This window comes from Serpula lacrymans, assembly GCF_000218685.1.
Source record: "Serpula lacrymans var. lacrymans S7.9 unplaced genomic scaffold SERLAscaffold_7, whole genome shotgun sequence".
NCBI lineage: Eukaryota > Fungi > Basidiomycota > Agaricomycetes > Boletales > Serpulaceae > Serpula > Serpula lacrymans.
In genome coordinates, this window is record NW_006763296.1 from 1,809,376 (window position 1) to 1,824,993 (window position 15,618).

General features: G+C 46.9%; 8 protein-coding genes across 8 annotated transcripts; 3 read left to right on the plus strand and 5 right to left on the minus strand.

Annotated features, from left to right (window-relative positions):
• Positions 1–137: 137 nt before the first annotated feature.
• Positions 138–623, minus strand: SERLADRAFT_390601 (uncharacterized protein; the record flags this gene model as incomplete). Its single annotated transcript, XM_007318750.1, has 2 exons — positions 138–475; positions 534–623. The coding sequence occupies one exon, from the start codon at positions 324–326 to the stop codon at positions 168–170; it is 159 nt and encodes a 52-aa protein (XP_007318812.1).
• A 100-nt stretch (positions 624–723) lies between these two features.
• SERLADRAFT_468619 (uncharacterized protein) lies at positions 724–2,251 on the plus strand (the record flags this gene model as incomplete). Its single annotated transcript, XM_007318751.1, has 3 exons — positions 724–802; positions 856–1,755; positions 1,812–2,251. 3 exons carry the CDS (start codon positions 777–779, stop codon positions 2,092–2,094), a joined length of 1,209 nt encoding a protein of 402 aa, XP_007318813.1.
• A 128-nt stretch (positions 2,252–2,379) lies between these two features.
• SERLADRAFT_468623 (uncharacterized protein) lies at positions 2,380–4,894 on the minus strand (the record flags this gene model as incomplete). Its single annotated transcript, XM_007318752.1, has 12 exons — positions 2,380–2,616; positions 2,669–2,699; positions 2,755–2,802; positions 2,860–3,005; positions 3,057–3,260; positions 3,322–3,330; positions 3,390–3,801; positions 3,851–3,926; positions 3,985–4,103; positions 4,157–4,295; positions 4,350–4,514; positions 4,576–4,894. 11 exons carry the CDS (start codon positions 4,471–4,473, stop codon positions 2,437–2,439), a joined length of 1,488 nt encoding a protein of 495 aa, XP_007318814.1.
• A 213-nt stretch (positions 4,895–5,107) lies between these two features.
• SERLADRAFT_468628 (uncharacterized protein) lies at positions 5,108–6,786 on the plus strand (the record flags this gene model as incomplete). The annotated part of the gene is made up of 5 exons (XM_007318753.1): positions 5,108–5,428; positions 5,547–5,824; positions 5,891–6,069; positions 6,131–6,390; positions 6,452–6,786. 5 exons carry the CDS (start codon positions 5,138–5,140, stop codon positions 6,629–6,631), a joined length of 1,188 nt encoding a protein of 395 aa, XP_007318815.1.
• A 143-nt stretch (positions 6,787–6,929) lies between these two features.
• SERLADRAFT_449547 (uncharacterized protein) lies at positions 6,930–9,081 on the plus strand (the record flags this gene model as incomplete). The annotated part of the gene is made up of 5 exons (XM_007318754.1): positions 6,930–7,422; positions 7,559–7,968; positions 8,032–8,768; positions 8,822–8,937; positions 8,993–9,081. The coding sequence occupies 4 exons, from the start codon at positions 6,930–6,932 to the stop codon at positions 8,910–8,912; spliced, it is 1,731 nt and encodes a 576-aa protein (XP_007318816.1).
• A 379-nt stretch (positions 9,082–9,460) lies between these two features.
• SERLADRAFT_390616 (uncharacterized protein) lies at positions 9,461–10,032 on the minus strand (the record flags this gene model as incomplete). The annotated part of the gene is made up of 3 exons (XM_007318755.1): positions 9,461–9,566; positions 9,623–9,894; positions 9,949–10,032. Coding segments are annotated over 3 exons (314 nt in total), but the record flags the coding sequence as incomplete, so codon positions are not given.
• A 301-nt stretch (positions 10,033–10,333) lies between these two features.
• SERLADRAFT_468631 (uncharacterized protein) lies at positions 10,334–11,455 on the minus strand (the record flags this gene model as incomplete). Its single annotated transcript, XM_007318756.1, has 6 exons — positions 10,334–10,460; positions 10,522–10,675; positions 10,735–10,773; positions 10,849–11,064; positions 11,128–11,251; positions 11,316–11,455. 6 exons carry the CDS (start codon positions 11,371–11,373, stop codon positions 10,359–10,361), a joined length of 693 nt encoding a protein of 230 aa, XP_007318818.1.
• Positions 11,456–12,237: 782 nt separating this feature from the next.
• On the minus strand, positions 12,238–15,534 carry SERLADRAFT_468638 (uncharacterized protein; the record flags this gene model as incomplete). Its single annotated transcript, XM_007318757.1, has 15 exons — positions 12,238–12,445; positions 12,507–12,660; positions 12,721–12,746; positions 12,828–13,045; positions 13,108–13,231; positions 13,297–13,431; positions 13,485–13,528; positions 13,593–13,914; positions 13,971–14,124; positions 14,184–14,337; positions 14,388–14,426; positions 14,486–14,701; positions 14,771–14,894; positions 14,953–15,225; positions 15,285–15,534. The coding sequence occupies 6 exons, from the start codon at positions 15,002–15,004 to the stop codon at positions 14,023–14,025; spliced, it is 687 nt and encodes a 228-aa protein (XP_007318819.1).
• Positions 15,535–15,618: the final 84 nt, after the last annotated feature.

Consider the following 15,618-nt stretch of genomic DNA (forward strand, 5'->3'; position numbering starts at 1 on the left):
TGAAGTACGCGTAATGCACAGCAACGGCAGACGCCGTGCGCGTATGCATAGACCGGCGTCTATATAGCAGATAGTATGGCGTATCTAAGTAAATTCTCCACATAATTTTGGCCAGTCATCGAGCAGCGGTTCCGCACGGACCCTCCTAGTCATAACGCGCACACAGGTCATCCACTGACAATGTGCAATGTTTCGCCCATTTCTACACAGCCCATCTTTGCGTGTCGCCGCCAGGTCTTCTTTCTCCCAATTAAATGCCACTCCAGTTCGCTATTCCGCCATAGGACCTCTAACGCATCGCAGTCTGCATTTTCGCCACCGTTCATCAAAAAATGCAACCGGTCTTCTTCTGTTGCAGGCTGAGCCTTCCATGAGCAGGAAGTGGAGTGTTGGTGTGTGGGGAGTGTCGCATTTTCATTCCTCACCAACCAACCGTGGAGGACCTTTGGTTCCACTCATATTAGGTGCTCTCAAGGTACTGCGGCCAATTTCCCAATTTCCCTTCAGTGTTTTATGTACTGAATCATCTTCAGGCTTCTACCACATTGGAAGTTGCAAGAACTACAGCACGAATAGCGCTTACTTTTCTCCCCATCCTTTTTATCAAGAATTGGAGATCCAAGAAGTACCTCACTTACCACGCAAAGATTCACGGAAAACCTGTATCCGAAGAAAAAAAGACCGATATGCTGAAACGAATACGAAACCGTACCATATTATTTCATATACTCCTATTTACTCCTATCACACTCTTTTGGCTCGCAATTGTAGCTAGTATGGAGCGAACACCGCTCACCGGAAGGTTCGCTTGCGTACCATCAATTAGCCACAGCCCACTAACGCTAAGTTCCCCAGATGGCGCCTGATCATCCTTTCGCCTGAAGAAGAAGACGAAATAGCTGCCCAGCTTGCTGGACCCAGATGGTACCAAGCCATCCTTGACATTCTTTCCGTGGAGGGCCCTCCGAGGTTGGTCCCTCCCACCGACTGGCGCCACGAATGGGTACGTGACACCCTTCGTCGACTGGAAGGCGGAGTCCCCATCCTACAACGAGAAAGAGACCTTGCGCCAGAATGGCTTGAACGTGGTCCTAACGACGTGCCACTTCCACCACCGGCAGAATATCCCCTCCGTCCTCGACCTCGCGCAGCAGAATACGTCAGACGGTTTTGTGAGATGACCTGTGGAAGAACTGTCCCACCGCCTGCGCATGCGATTCCGGGACCCCCATACTCGCTCGTTATCGTAGATAAGCCCGATGCATGTAATGCCTTTTCATATGGCTTCGGGCCTGATGGTGGTGGCGGCGTGGTGGTGTATTCTGGATTTCTTGACCAAGTGTTGTCAAAAACCACTCCTTCTGAACAGATGAACCCGTCGTTATCGGAAGAAACATCGTGGTGGAAATACCTCTTTGGAGGTTTCTCTATCTCGCCTCCCGACCCGCCACATCCTGTACCCACAGCGGAGCAAACGTCAGAGCTCGCCATCCTTCTCTCGCACGAACTGGCACATTTGATATTATCGCACCATCTTGAGACATTATCTTCTGGTACAATTATGGTTCCGGCTATGATGTCGATGGTCGCAGATGTTGTCCGTACACTGTTGTTTCCCTTTACAATGCTGTTTGGGCCTTTTGTAAATGATGCAGTCGCGCAGTTGGGGAAGGCGGGTTCTGGAGAACTTACCAAGATTGGAGAGTACTGCACCAGCACGTCGCAAGAAATAGAAGCGGATGTAGTGTCTGCAAGGTTAGCTTTTCTATCAACACTCATCTTTATTGATCTTACTGTACTCCTATCAACAGACTTCTCGCTCATGCCGGGTTCGACGCGCGTCAAGCCGTGAGCTTCTGGGAGAATCGACAGAATACGCCTAAAACGGCCGAGTGTTCTTCAAGCACACAGTCTGACGATCCTGCTTCTGAGTGGATTCTTGCAAGGCGTATCATGGGTTCCGGACATCCAGTGAATGAACTCCGCGTGGAAAAGTTGAAGGATGAGCTTGTTCGGTGGGAGTCAGAAAAGCGGGTTGCCCAGCGAAGGATGGGTGAAGAAGCTAGACAGAGACCAAGTCTGGGTATTTTTTAAATATATTCGGTGGTTGTGAATTTTGATTTATAGGTGAACACATTCATTTTTGCTTTAATTTGTTATATTAGTAGGACATGTCATGTTGTATTTATACCGTCGCTTGCAAATCACTACTTACGCCTCATTCCTTAAAAATGCGATTTGGATGACATGTCAGCGACTACACGAGCCAAGTATAAAGCACATAAGTGGGTTCGGTGACCGCTGACCAGATAAGTGCTGACCAATTTCCGACTGGTATGATTTATGGCCGTTCCGGTTTTTTTTTAGCAGCTGCTGCTGAGTCTAATCGCAAAGAAATCCATAGCCAAAATCATATATGGTACAGTATACTAGTATCTAAGAATCGACTTCTAACAAGGGCTGCTGCTCCGAATTTAACGCGGTATTCGCTTGATACCTTCGAACAAGTCTGGCAGTCATCGCACCATCCGGCAACTGCTCCACCTCCTCTACTATCTTGTATCCCCCGAGTCTAGGCAAGAAGACAATCCAGAGCCAGTAGTAAACACCGCAGAGCTGTAAAGATGTCAGTCATCGAACTGAGAGGGTCGCTGATAGGGGAACTCACGGCCAGAATGCCAAGGCCAACGACGCAATATCTATATCCTCCAGTGTAAGCAATTATGAATGACACAGGAGGTCAAAGTTCCTTACGTTGCATACCAGAACGACACATCTCCATGACCAGACTCTGGTGGAACCCTATGAAAGATTTTGATATTCAGATCACGAGATGGCAACATGCAGCATACCACTTACCAAGGCATGACTAGGAGCAAGATTGCAGCTCCAAGATAGAGCAATACGTAGATATTATGTGCTTGGTATATCGAGGCAGGTATCCCTGCCAGAGCACGTCTCTTTCGCATCAGCCACAGTCCTACGGCCGTTGCGACGTGGAACACCTAACAAGAATTTTAAGTAAAGTCTATATAAGAAAAATAGGGCAAACGAACCAAGCTTGGATAAGAGGCGAGGTCAAGCAGGAAATTAAACGCATCTTTAGCCGGTAAAGCTACAATGACGAACACAGTAAGGAAATATTTCAAGCTGACTGGACCTAAAGGTGTTCCGAAGGGTCTCGTTGACGCAAAAAAAGTGGGATACGGGAGAAGGCCTTGTCTGGCAACCTCGCGAAGGATCCGTGCCTGGCCGACTGTCTGTTTGAAAGCGAAAGCGTTGTTCAAAACTTATCATTGCATTACACCACTGACAACTTACCACGGCGATCTGAAAACGAACATTGGACGGCGTTTAGACAACATTGCTTCAAAGACGTCGTGACTCACAATATTGCCTACGCAGCTCAATGCTACCATGAACGGTAGGATCTTTGCACCGAAGCCATCTCCATAGACGTTCCGAACGAATAGGGCTGCGATAAGCTGGCCAGATTCTTTGATCTCCTCCTTAGGAACAGCTGCCACATACGCCACATTTGTGAAGACAAACAGTGTCGTTACCATGAGGAGCGAGATGAAACCCGCTCTACGGACTGTTTTGACGGGATCGGGACTCTTAATTTCGTTGAGGACGTTGAACGCGTTATGCCAGCCAAAATACGAAAAGTTGGTTTTTACAAGAGCAGTTGCGAGGGAGTTGACGTTTGAGGTACTGCCCTCAAAGATGTTGTGAAAGTTGGCCAATGGGTCCTTAATTCTAGTAGCGCCGACAAGGACGAGGAAACCTGTCACAACGAGACTAGGGCAAGATGAGGTACCTGTCAAGAATCAAAATAAAACAGATATACAATACAAGTGAAAGGACTTTGAGGCCAGTCAAAAGGTTCACGGCCCTTAGCGACCATTTCGTGGACAGTCCTACGACTGAAGTTTATCAGTAGAATCAAAAATTTCCTTCATTTGAGTAAATGATAATATTTACTTGCGATGCAGACAGTACAAACTGTAAAAGCCAGCGCCGTTTGATTTGAAGGGGTGATAGGGAGGTCGAATATCGTAAGAACGTACTGGGCGAATATTATTGAATTAGTGGCACTATAACTATAGAAAAAGGTTTAGCCTTTTGTATATCTCATGGGATACTCGTGACGAACGAAAGCAGGACAGATGTTACTGCGAAAGCGACAGGGACGAGAAACTTCGGGCGAGGGTATGCCTGTTCTAGGAATACCACCTCCGCTCCCGATCGATTAGGGAACATACTTGCGAACTCGCTGTATATCATCAAACCCCCTGAACATATGTATGTCAGAGGCAACGGCATCAGACGGATATCTTGGCACATACCAAGAGCAAATATAGGTGCTATGATCCAAAACAGAAAGAGTAGGCCGATAGAACCTACTGATTTCAATATAACGCCGGGCACGGAATATATACCTGAACCGAGCAACTGTCCGAGGTTTAACATGACCGACGAAAGAAGAGTGACCTCATGACCTAGGGGATTAATCTAGAATAGCAAGGTAAGCGTGTTAATACAATAATACCAAGTTGTGAACAGCCTTTAGACCTTTTCGATTGGTGCCCCTCCTGTCAATGGAACGGTTTCATCGTCTACTAGACTCGAGTCTGAGCTGAGGGCTTGTTCATCGTCGCGTTCTGAGACAGTCATCGTGGTGTACAACAGAGTGATATCCATTACCCTTTAACTTTGTAATACACACGTTCTGGTGCCATGGCATAATCCTATTGCGCCATTTTACTTATCTTGGTGAGTAACCATCGAAGCTTGAGGCGCGGAGCATGCCAGTGAGGCCGCCGATCCAACTTTACCCCGGGATAAACTAAACTTTGTCCTCTATGAGTACCCAGAGAAATACCGACAGCAACAGGTAGAGAAATAGTCACATCATGCAACTTGAATGCATGCATTGGCTGGAAATTTCTGGAAGATATACATGTTAAAAGTGGAATGTCACAGTGGGTGGAATATGTCCGGCCGGGATTTGTGAATAATTGAAACTCAGCGGCTATGGTCTCGTGGTATCTGCAGATGTGGACCGTGAGACCGCTTGGACCGTAGGCTTTCCTCAATATCGTCCAGTGCGTTGTCGGCATCGCACACCACAGCGATGGGACGCATAAGAACCAAGTCGAAGAGAACGATACCGACAGTCACCAATGCTCCGGCATCAACCCCTTTGACAGCGACGACACAAGTACCATCTATCCAATCATTGCTCTCAAAAGCACAGGAACTGATTGTGCAATGCGATTATGACCTTGCAAGAAAATTCATCCAGAGAGTATTGGTACGAGACGGGGATGGGGCGGCTGGTGCAAGCAAAACAGACAGGTCACAGGCTCGGGAGATGCTAGGAGTGGTACTATTGGAACTTGGGGAAGTTGATAAAGCGCGAGAGGTATGTAAAAATTAACCGTATATCGAAATACTCATCAGTGTCTTTTGTCGCTACATTGTCGTCAAAAGGCCAGATTAGTTATGCTAAAACACTCAGGGTTGACACGATCTTATTTTAGACTTTTCTTGCATTGTTTCCTCCACATCCCGATGCCCCTTCAATACCTCCACCGTCAGCTCACTTATATCTCGCCCAACTGAGTGAAGAAGATCCTCATGGCGCTCTCAATCACTATCAAGCTGCAGTAGAAATACTGCAGGTGCAACTTAAAGGCAAAGAACCTGCACGAAATGCAGATCGTAGTGCGGACGATGATGAATCAGAGATACGAAGTAATATCGTTCGTGCGTATGCTGGGATGGTGGAGATCTGGATGGATCCAACGTATGATCTCTGGTATGTTTCGTTTATCGTTTTATTTGTAGAAGTACATTCTATTGCTGAAATCTGGTGTTTTTTTAGCTTCGATCCCAGCGCCGAGAAAACTTGCGAGAACCTATTGGAGCTTGCCCTACAGGCAGATCCGGGTAACCCGGAGGCTTTGCAGACCCTTGCCTCTGTTCGTATGTCGCAGGAGCGCCCTGATGATGCCAAGGCGTGTATTGAGCAGGCATGGCTTAAATGGAAAGACCTTGAACTCGGTGCGTTCACCGTTCGGTACTTGATGAAATCCTCATCTGATTATATTACAACCTTCCACAGATGATCCACTCATGCCACCTCTACCTTCTCGTCTTGCAACTGCCAAGCTCTTCCTTGAACTATCACTTTTCACACCTGCATTACTTGTCCTACAAGGTGTGCTCGCAACCGACGACCAAGAGGTCGAAGCATGGTATCTAGAAGGGTGGGCATTTTTCCTCATGGCTGAGCAAGCGCGGGAGACAGGTCAATCTATCGAAGGGCTGAGTTGGGAGGAACTTGCGAAGGACTCCAGAGACTGCTTGGAATCATGTCGCAATGTAAGTTTCTATCTTTGTATTCACGGTGAGGAGGGAAGCTGACATGAATAAAATTGTTAAGTTACACATGAGTCAAGAGCACCCAGATAGTCAGCTTCTGGAGCACGCGATGGAATTGATTGGAAATTTGGACAAGCTTGGGATCCAGCCCTCTCTCCCTGGTGAAGCTGAGGAAGAAGATGAAGGCTGGGAAGATGACAGCGAGGACGGTGATAGGGATGGAGACGTTGAAATGGCTTAGTTGCTATCTAGAGGTTTCAACACTAAAAATGCTGAACTCCGAGTCTCAAATGCAATTGGCATGCATGCTATATAGACACCCCAAATGCTCTGGGCTTCGCTGTATAAACAATATCAAAAGTACTTTACACCACCATCAATGTCGTTACCGTTTCTGCCTTTCTTGACATGTGGGCATCCCGAGAAATGCGACGTCCTGAAAAGGTAGAAATTAATTGAAAACATCAACAAGAAGGCCTCCATTCTTTACGCGATGTCGTAGGTCCAATATCGACACCCCCAAGCTTTCTGCCACCACCATGGCCCGTCTCCGACGCGATACCCTTCCTGTACCCACCCACCAGCGCCAGCTATACCATTCTTCCTCAGCCCCCACCCTCCATCCATCCAATGCACACGCTCACCGCCCAAAGCCACTCCGCATTCTCTGTACTGGCACGCTCTTCCTAGCGCATACCCTCACCGTCCCCTCGCACCCCGCACCAGGTAGCGCGACGCGTGCGCAGGCAGTCGAAACCGTACGTGGAGGGTCTGCGGGAAAAGTGCTTGGACTGTTGGCTCAGTTTGGGCAGATGGGCCAGGGAGGTCAAGGGGCGAATGCGGTTGGTACGACGGGCCATGGGACTGCACACGCGCATCATGCAGACATCGAGCCGATGTTGGTGGCAAGTTTAGGCGGAAATGATGAAGGGAAGAGGTTAAGGGATGAGCTGGAGCACGATGGTGTAAGTACGCGTTACTGCAAGATCTGGGAAGGCAAGGGAATTCCGTGTGCATGGGTCATGAAAGCTGGTAAGTAACGGGTACCATTGTTACTATAGTTTTCTTGAAATTTATCTTCTTACACGTTGACGGCGCTCAAAGCCCTTTTTGACACTCATCCTTACGATTGACCGCAAACTTACTTGTATTGTTGCAACGTTGGCAGTGGACACGCATACAAGTACGGTGGTTAACCACAATCCACTTCCCGACATCTCGCACGAGGATTTCATAGCCATCCTGGGACCCGTCCTCGCACCCGAAAACTACGTCCATTCGTATAACTCGCCTGGACCCGCTCCTGCTCTGTCAGCACCGATCAGTCCAACCTCGCTGCCACCCACCCCACCTGTCGCGCGTAGCTCTTTTTCAGGCTTACGATCCCACAATGGTATGCCGTCCCCCAACCTGCACTCTCCTGCGCCATTTGATTGGCTGCACTTCGAGGGGCGTAGCGTGAAGACGACGCTGAATAACATCCTTGGCCTCGATGGACTCGCTCGAGAACGCAAATGGCGCGCTCACAGTGTATTCAGTGTTGACATTGGGCGAAGAGCACGGCAAGGTGTCGAAGCTGTGGGTTCTATCTTCTAAGCATTGATAAAATCAGTAATCAGTTGATTGATTATTCCCTCACAGCTTATTCCTCATGCAGATGTAATTTTTTTGACACAACAGTACGCACAAGCGCATTCCCCTAACTATGCCTCCACCCCAAGAGCCTTCCTACTCTCACTTTCACACTTGGCACCTCCACATGCCCTTCTTATTGCACACTGGGGTACAGAGGGTGCCGCTCTCCTCAGCATGCCCACACGTGAATACTTCCAGAGCTCGGGTTGGGTCGAGGAGCGGTACGCTCAGAAAATCATCGCTAATGGCACAAAAGCACCTGTAGGGATTGGGAGAGGTCCAGGGCTACCCGATGGCGTAGAAAGCGTACGGAGTGGAAGTGATTTTTGGGCGGACGGTGGTCGTGGTCGAACGCCCGAGTCAAGCGGGTACAATGCCAGCACAGGAGGACATAATTCAAATTTCAGCATGAGCACTTCGAGTGCGATGGCATTTTCGGACTTGAGCTCCCGGATGCGATCGAAATCCAGAGTAGGACGGCGCATACCTGAGGATGGGGAGTATGACGACGATAGGTCCTCGCAGATGACGGAAACGGGCCCTCGCAATCAGAGCGGCGATGATTCAGCTGTTGAGGACTTCGACGAAGAAGGTGCACAGGACGCTTTTGTTGCTGGCATGATTTATGCTCTCAGTCGACGTTTGTTACCTGGTCCTCCGTACACGCCATCCTCGATGTCTACAGATGGAAACCTTGACGCGGATAGAGATAGGGGCCGTTGGAAATTGGATGAATGTCTGAGGTTTGTTCTCCCATCTACATTTTATGTAGCTTCCCTAATCACTGGTCCACTAGATTTGCAACGGAGTTGTCTGGTCGCAAGGCGCGCAGACGAGGGTGGGAGGGTCTTGCAGATGAGATGCGGAGAGCCGGGTGGTTTGATTGATAACGTTCTGGGCTTGGAAAAAAAAGTATAGAATAGCTCTCCATTTACTTCCAAGGTTATTTCGCTGATTAGGGTTTCAGGGCTTTTCTTGGTTTGTTATAACTATTCAGGTATTAAGCGACAGCAAGCAGCTGTTGTGGATAATGTGTACAATGTTTTAGACACGTTCTCGTGTGTGCGTGTGTATATGTAACGAAAACTGGACTTGAAGGTACGGAACTCTCATTGGGTATAGTATTACGAGCAACTGTGCCCAGCCTCTCCCTATCCCCCGCTTACCACTGCGACCAAGCATTAGTTGCCAGTGATTCCCCATCCCTGACATGATTGCCATCGTTACTCATCCAGTCGAACCTGATGCTACGGGTGTCAGAGTCACATCTGGGCAAGGGTAAAGCTCCACGGTCCAAACCATGGCACTCGAGCAAGCCACATGCTTTTATGACACTATTGACCTCGTTCACTCTCTTGGCAGCCTTCTTCTCAGCGCGGGTATAGTACTCGACCTCCAAAAGAGCTCTTTGCCTTTTGAGTTGTATCAGATTTTTCTCCGCCTGACGCTCAGCTTGGATAGCACAGGTGATTTTTGCCACAGACTCGATGTCACCCGCTTCACCGGCCAGTGAAAGTGGCGATATACCATCATTTTTACTCTAAAATCATGGTCCGGTGAGTTTCTTGTCGATCTGAGTCGTAATAAAATGGCCCTCACCAGAACAAGGGGCTGTGGTAATATGATTGGAAAGAACGATGGCTGCTGTGTCAGTGGTAGTGGTATATCTCCTGGTGGCAGGCGAGGTGTGCCCAACGGCCAATCAGGTGATGGGGTGTCAGAAGAAAGACGAGTAAGAGGAGGTGTAACTGAAGTAAGTTCTGAAGCTGGATCTATATCATGGCCCATTCGCCACCTCAAAAATCTCTGTACCTTTTCTAGTGAATTTTCATTAGGCAGATCCAAAGAGAAATTGGGACGATCAGGGATCTAGTGGGAGAAGTTGGCATCCTGGTTGTCAGAGAATATTGTAAGAGCGCTGACTGCAGTGACAACCGCAGGACTGGCATTCAAAGTCATGTTTAGTTTCAAGTTTGGGTTGTGGTTCGAGGTGCAAAATCTTTCTAGGCTGGAGGGAAGTGAAGTGAACCGTAAATGGAGCCAACTCAACTTAGTGGTCTAACTGTGTGAGAGGTTACAGATACAAACGCTCACGGTGCTTCTAGGTGACCTACTTGGAGCATTTTTGCAAGTTCCTATCCTCTTTTCGCGTACTTCCGATCTGACCAGACTCTACTTTAGGTGAGCTTCTTACCACGATAATTCAATGCGATACTAATTATCAGAATCGACAATTTTGCTATCCCGTCTCGTTGAAGAGTGTTAGAACAGATAGGTCGTTTGATGGGAAATCCCCCTCCCTCACTTAGGCTTGCCATGAACACGATTTGGATTCAAGCGTAAACTATCACAAAAGCTGGTGTGTTCTGAGCAACGTTGTATGTTACCAATTCATCATAGTTTAAGCCAGGCAAAAGCCCAGGTTGGCCAATTACCTATCATGGTGGGTCAATGACTGATCTTCCAAAGAAGAAAATGGAATAATGATCTACGTACCGAATTAAAACCTCTAGGTGCGCGAGTTCTCTGTTGTTGTGCAGTCCTCACTTTACATGCACGACCAACAGCGACTTTGCAAAGTAATATAGCTCTAACACCTGGAGCAGGTTTCGCCATGCCAAGCACTCGCGCTCCCGTGTAATCATCGGATCTGTTAGATAGCAAGATCACTTGGTGAGTTCTTTGCCACCACCGATCGAGAGCACTCACTTGGAGCTTGTCGAACTAAAGTACATCCCGAAACCGAACCTGAACGACAATCCCAAGTGGAGCAACTTCAAGTCAACAACATTGAATACCGGGCATAGAATGTTACAAGCTCACAACTCGCGTCTTCCTGGTGTTGGCTTGGGCTTACGGAATCCAGTGTTGATAATACTGCAAATGATGCATCGTCGGCTGGACTCGCAATGTCCATCCCTACGGAGGTTTGGCTGCAAGAACTGGCAATTGCCGATCGCCGTACCATGCCATCTCCTTCTCTCGTTACCCTTCGGCAGTCTTCTACGGGAGAACTTTCCTCTTTTTTCGAGTCGCGATCTAACAAACAAGAGTAAACTGTTAGGAATCTATACGCAAATACAAAGTCAAGCGCGGCCTCACTTGAACTTGTTATATCTCAACCGTAAGTGATAGGGGGGCTTGACCTGAACGACTCGGACGATGCGAGTGAACCTAGGTTTCTGAGTTGGTGGATGTCTCCAGCTCCTGACGAACTGATTGACCACTGGCCGACCACACAAGCTGAAATAAGCGAACGTCCTCCCATTTTTAAAAAAGATGATCCATACCACTATTGTAGCGTCGACCACCAGGGGGGCATATTCTGAAACCGCCTCTGCCTCTCATAGTGTACGAAAAAATATTATTATGCTAGGTAACAGTGAAAAATGTTGGCTTAGTAGCTAAAGGTTGACCAAGTAAGGGGGATGACATCTTAAAGACCCTAGTCACAACAACGTCTTATGTGAGGGAACAATTTCAGAAGTGCTGAGCGAAGATACACGGCCATCACGCATGTTAGTCAGACTGTTCATATCAGTAACTGTAGCATATCAGCTGTATCTGGCTTTATCAATTAACCTGGAAGAAACGGACAAATGTCAACGTCAAGGGACACATGCTCGACGCATGTTCAGAACTTCCCTTCATCCTATCTAAAGGTGACATGATGATCGATACCCTGATCCAGATTTCTGGGACTGTCTGTTATCTGGAAACGCCGGTCAGTTCCGTGATCATCAGGTGCTTTCCGGCGCTAAAATTCCTTGATCTTCAGTTTCTGTATGTCACCAATCATTAACATACCGCTGGCAGTACATGTACACTGCCGCGACACACGGCAGCGATCAGATACAATGAACCGTCGATTAAAGGGGCACGGAAAATGAAAGCCCCGAGTTATCTCTGGGTTGTAGGTAACATCATGAAGAGGATTAAACGGAATTTCACTGGTTACTCTTTGCGAAATAAGCTCAACACTGCACATGCCAAAAACGGAAGTCACAGGCCTACTAAGGCTTTAAAGACTTCACTCGTTGCTATAACCCGAACGCTGGCTTCTGATATAAGCTATTATGCTCCTGGACTTCCAAAAGGTCTCATGAGTTCGCCCAAGCGTGTTCTCTGATAATCTTTTACACCGACTCTATGCAGCTTCAAGGGTCATCATGTTCACTAATGATCTACCGATGATGATCTTACATTCATGCCGTCTTGCCAAGACGGAGAATCGACTCCTGTATTCAGATATTATTGAAGATAAGCCATAGAAAAATACAAGGGGAAAACGACTGATCATAGACCTTGCCATGCATCTTTAGGAATAGATGATCACATAGGCTGGCGTATTCTGAGCAATATCGTATGTAACTAGCTCATCGTAGTTCAAATTAGGAGTAACCCCAGGCACCCCAAGAATCTACAAAAATCAATGTAAGAAATTAACTAGTCGTATTTTGTGAAGAAGTAAAGGTACATACCGAATTAAACCCCTTGGGTGCACGTGTTCTACGTGGGTGTGACCGCCTTGCTTTGCATCCACGTCCGACGGCAACTTTACATAGTAATAATGCTCTGACACCTTTGGCTGGTTTTGCCATGCCATTCTGTCTCACTCCAGTGTAGTCGTCAGATCTGGTCAATGATGATTTCACTTCAGAACGTTTTACGCATTAATCATCAGCACATACTTACTTTGAGCTGGTAGAACTGAAGTACATTCCAAAACCGAACCTGATACATTATGGTAAGCGCGTGCATGAAAAAATAGAAAAGGTTGGATCGAGGAATTAGGTGTACTCACTTCTCAGGTCTGCCAGGTTTGGGCCTTGGTTTGCGGAAACCTGTATTGATGATACTGCAAATAACACATTTCTGGCTGGGCTCGCAGTGGCCGTCTTTGGCAAGATTGTTCTTCAAAAATTTGCAATTGCGACAGTAAGTGCCATGCCACCTCCTGCGTTCGTTACCACGCTGCAAACCTCTTCGGCTGAATTTACCTCTTTTCTCAAGTCGAGACCTAGTCAAATAGAACTGCCTGTGAGATCACTGTGTAGAGATTTGTGTGATGTACGACTTCACTTGAATTTGTTGTATCTTAGTCGTAAATGATAGGGAGGCTTTACTTGAACGACTCTTATGACCTTGTTGTACCTTGATTTTTTGGATCTGGGATGCCTCCATGACTTTGCAAACTGATTCACCACTACGCATAAACGGGAGTTCAAATGAGATATTGGTCTCATCAACAAATAGGCATTGAAGACATACCGCTCTTGTATCGCCTGCCGTATGGAGGGCATATTCGGTATCCACCTCGACCTTTCATAATAATATGTTGATAGATGGCTGTAGTTCTTTGCACAAGAATGAGATCAACGCAGACCCAAGGTAGCTGACTGGAAGCTTCACTCGTTGCGTTATAATATAATAGGCGAGTATGGGAGAAGATATCCTACTGGGTAAATTGCACGGCCATCAGCCATATGTTGAACCCGAGTACCTTGACATTTAAATTCATCAGCATGGAATTCAGAACAAAAACAAATGGGGTGTGTCAATCTTACAGACACATGTTCAGCTCGTGTTCGGGATCTTCCTCTTCCTTTCACGTTGACATCGGCCAGAATAGTCCTGAATCAACAAAACATCCGTTCCTGAAAAAGAAATACCATCAGTGATGCGGTACGGACACCCACCAGCGCTAGGTCGGACACCCCGGTTTAGATCTTATGAAATATCTGTATAAACTGCATTCCGTAATGTGACAAGCAATGAACTTTAATGGAGCCTGGGGCATAGAAGCCATAGCTGGATATCTGTGATATCCACGCGACATCGTTGTGGAAAGGCCATTCGTGGAAAGATAAAACGTATTGGTGTAAACCCCTATCATCTTCACTAACCAATTACCTTGTAAATATATTCGTGGCAACGTCACATACAGATTTGTGGATCACGTTTGTAGCCAGTAAAGGTCCTGCAGTAGCAGAGTACTCATTGATACACCACCACATAAGAGGGCAAGCACGATGCGATGTCGTATGTTACGAGCTCATCATAATTTAGACCCCGAAAGACTTTCGGATCTCCTATGACCTATATATCGAAGCCATTAGCACTTTCCTTGCATGTCTGATAATGAAAAGTGTACTCGCCGAATCGTATCCCCTTGGTGCATGTACAATGGTTTTATAATAGCGCTTCACTTTAAGCGCTCTGCCAACCGCAACAGCACAGAGTATGAGGGCCCTAACACCTTTCGCAGGTTTCGCCTGACCATTCACTCGTGGTCCTGTATAATCATCGGATCTATGTATCCACGTCATGGAGAGGTCTCATATTATGACATGTATACGCACTTAGACGAAGTTGCGCTGAAATATATTCCAAAACCCCATCTGCCATAGTGAATATATCAGAAAATCGTGATTATCTTGAATTTGAAAGCGCAACCCACTTTTCGTCACTAGGCGTTCGAGGTTTAGGCTTACGAAGACCAGTGTTGATAATACTGCAAATGACACAAGCTTGAGTGGGTTGGGTACGACCTTTCGGGGGTAGCTTTTGCCGTAGGAATTGACAATTACGGCAGAGCGTGCCATGCCACCTCCTGCGTTCATTCCCGGGTCTCATTTTCCTGCGAGTAAACTTCCCTCTCTTTTCAAGGTTGGTTCTGCAAAGCGCATAAAACAAAAGCTGGGTTTAGTCTATAGACCACACAAATCTTGATAATTTACTCAACCGATATTTTTTGTACCGTAAACGCAAGTTACTTGGAGGCGTGACCTTGACGATCCTTACGATGGATTTGTATCTAGGCTTCGCAGATGTAGGATGTTTCCACTGTCTGGAGAATTGGGTTGCGACTTGTTTTAACGATGTGATAAGTTGGTTTTTCAATTGCTTTCAAGGAAGAAGTCGTACCGCTCTTGTAACGTCTACCACCAGGGCGACACACTTCGTACGTGCTTGACATTGCAAGAGTGTAGGTGTGTTATTGGTCGTGAACTAGTAACTGCTGTTTGGCTAAAGCAAAAGTTGAGGACGATGCAAAGGGCTTTGTACAGGCTTAAGACTTTCATGCCACATCCCAGTCAGGAGAATTGTAATGAGGCTTCAGGGCCATCATACAGGTGGACAATCTCAGTCGTTGGAGACGAGCCCAGAAGCAACGACCATACTAACATAGAGAACAATCTGATAGGAAACCGATTAGTTGGGAGACCAAGTTACTAAAAGTAAAGGATATTACTGACACATGTTATACTCGTGGCCATGAGCCACCAGCGCCAGTGTGTATTGGAGTTTGTACAATCTAGGACGATCAGAAGACTCGGGATATCGGTCACATTAGGTTTTTGAAGTTAAATAGCCACGTGTTCATCGACGCAAACCGAGTTTGTAACTTTTATGCCTTGAAACTGGAGGAATCTGTTAACTTGTAATGCCAGTGATAATAACTTGTTTTCTAAAGTAAGGACTGAGTAGTATACACTTGACCATGACAGTCAGTAAAGTCACAAGCGGCAAAACCCGACGGCCATCTCCGATTCTTTGCCAAAATCATTGACGTTCTGAATTACTGAGGGC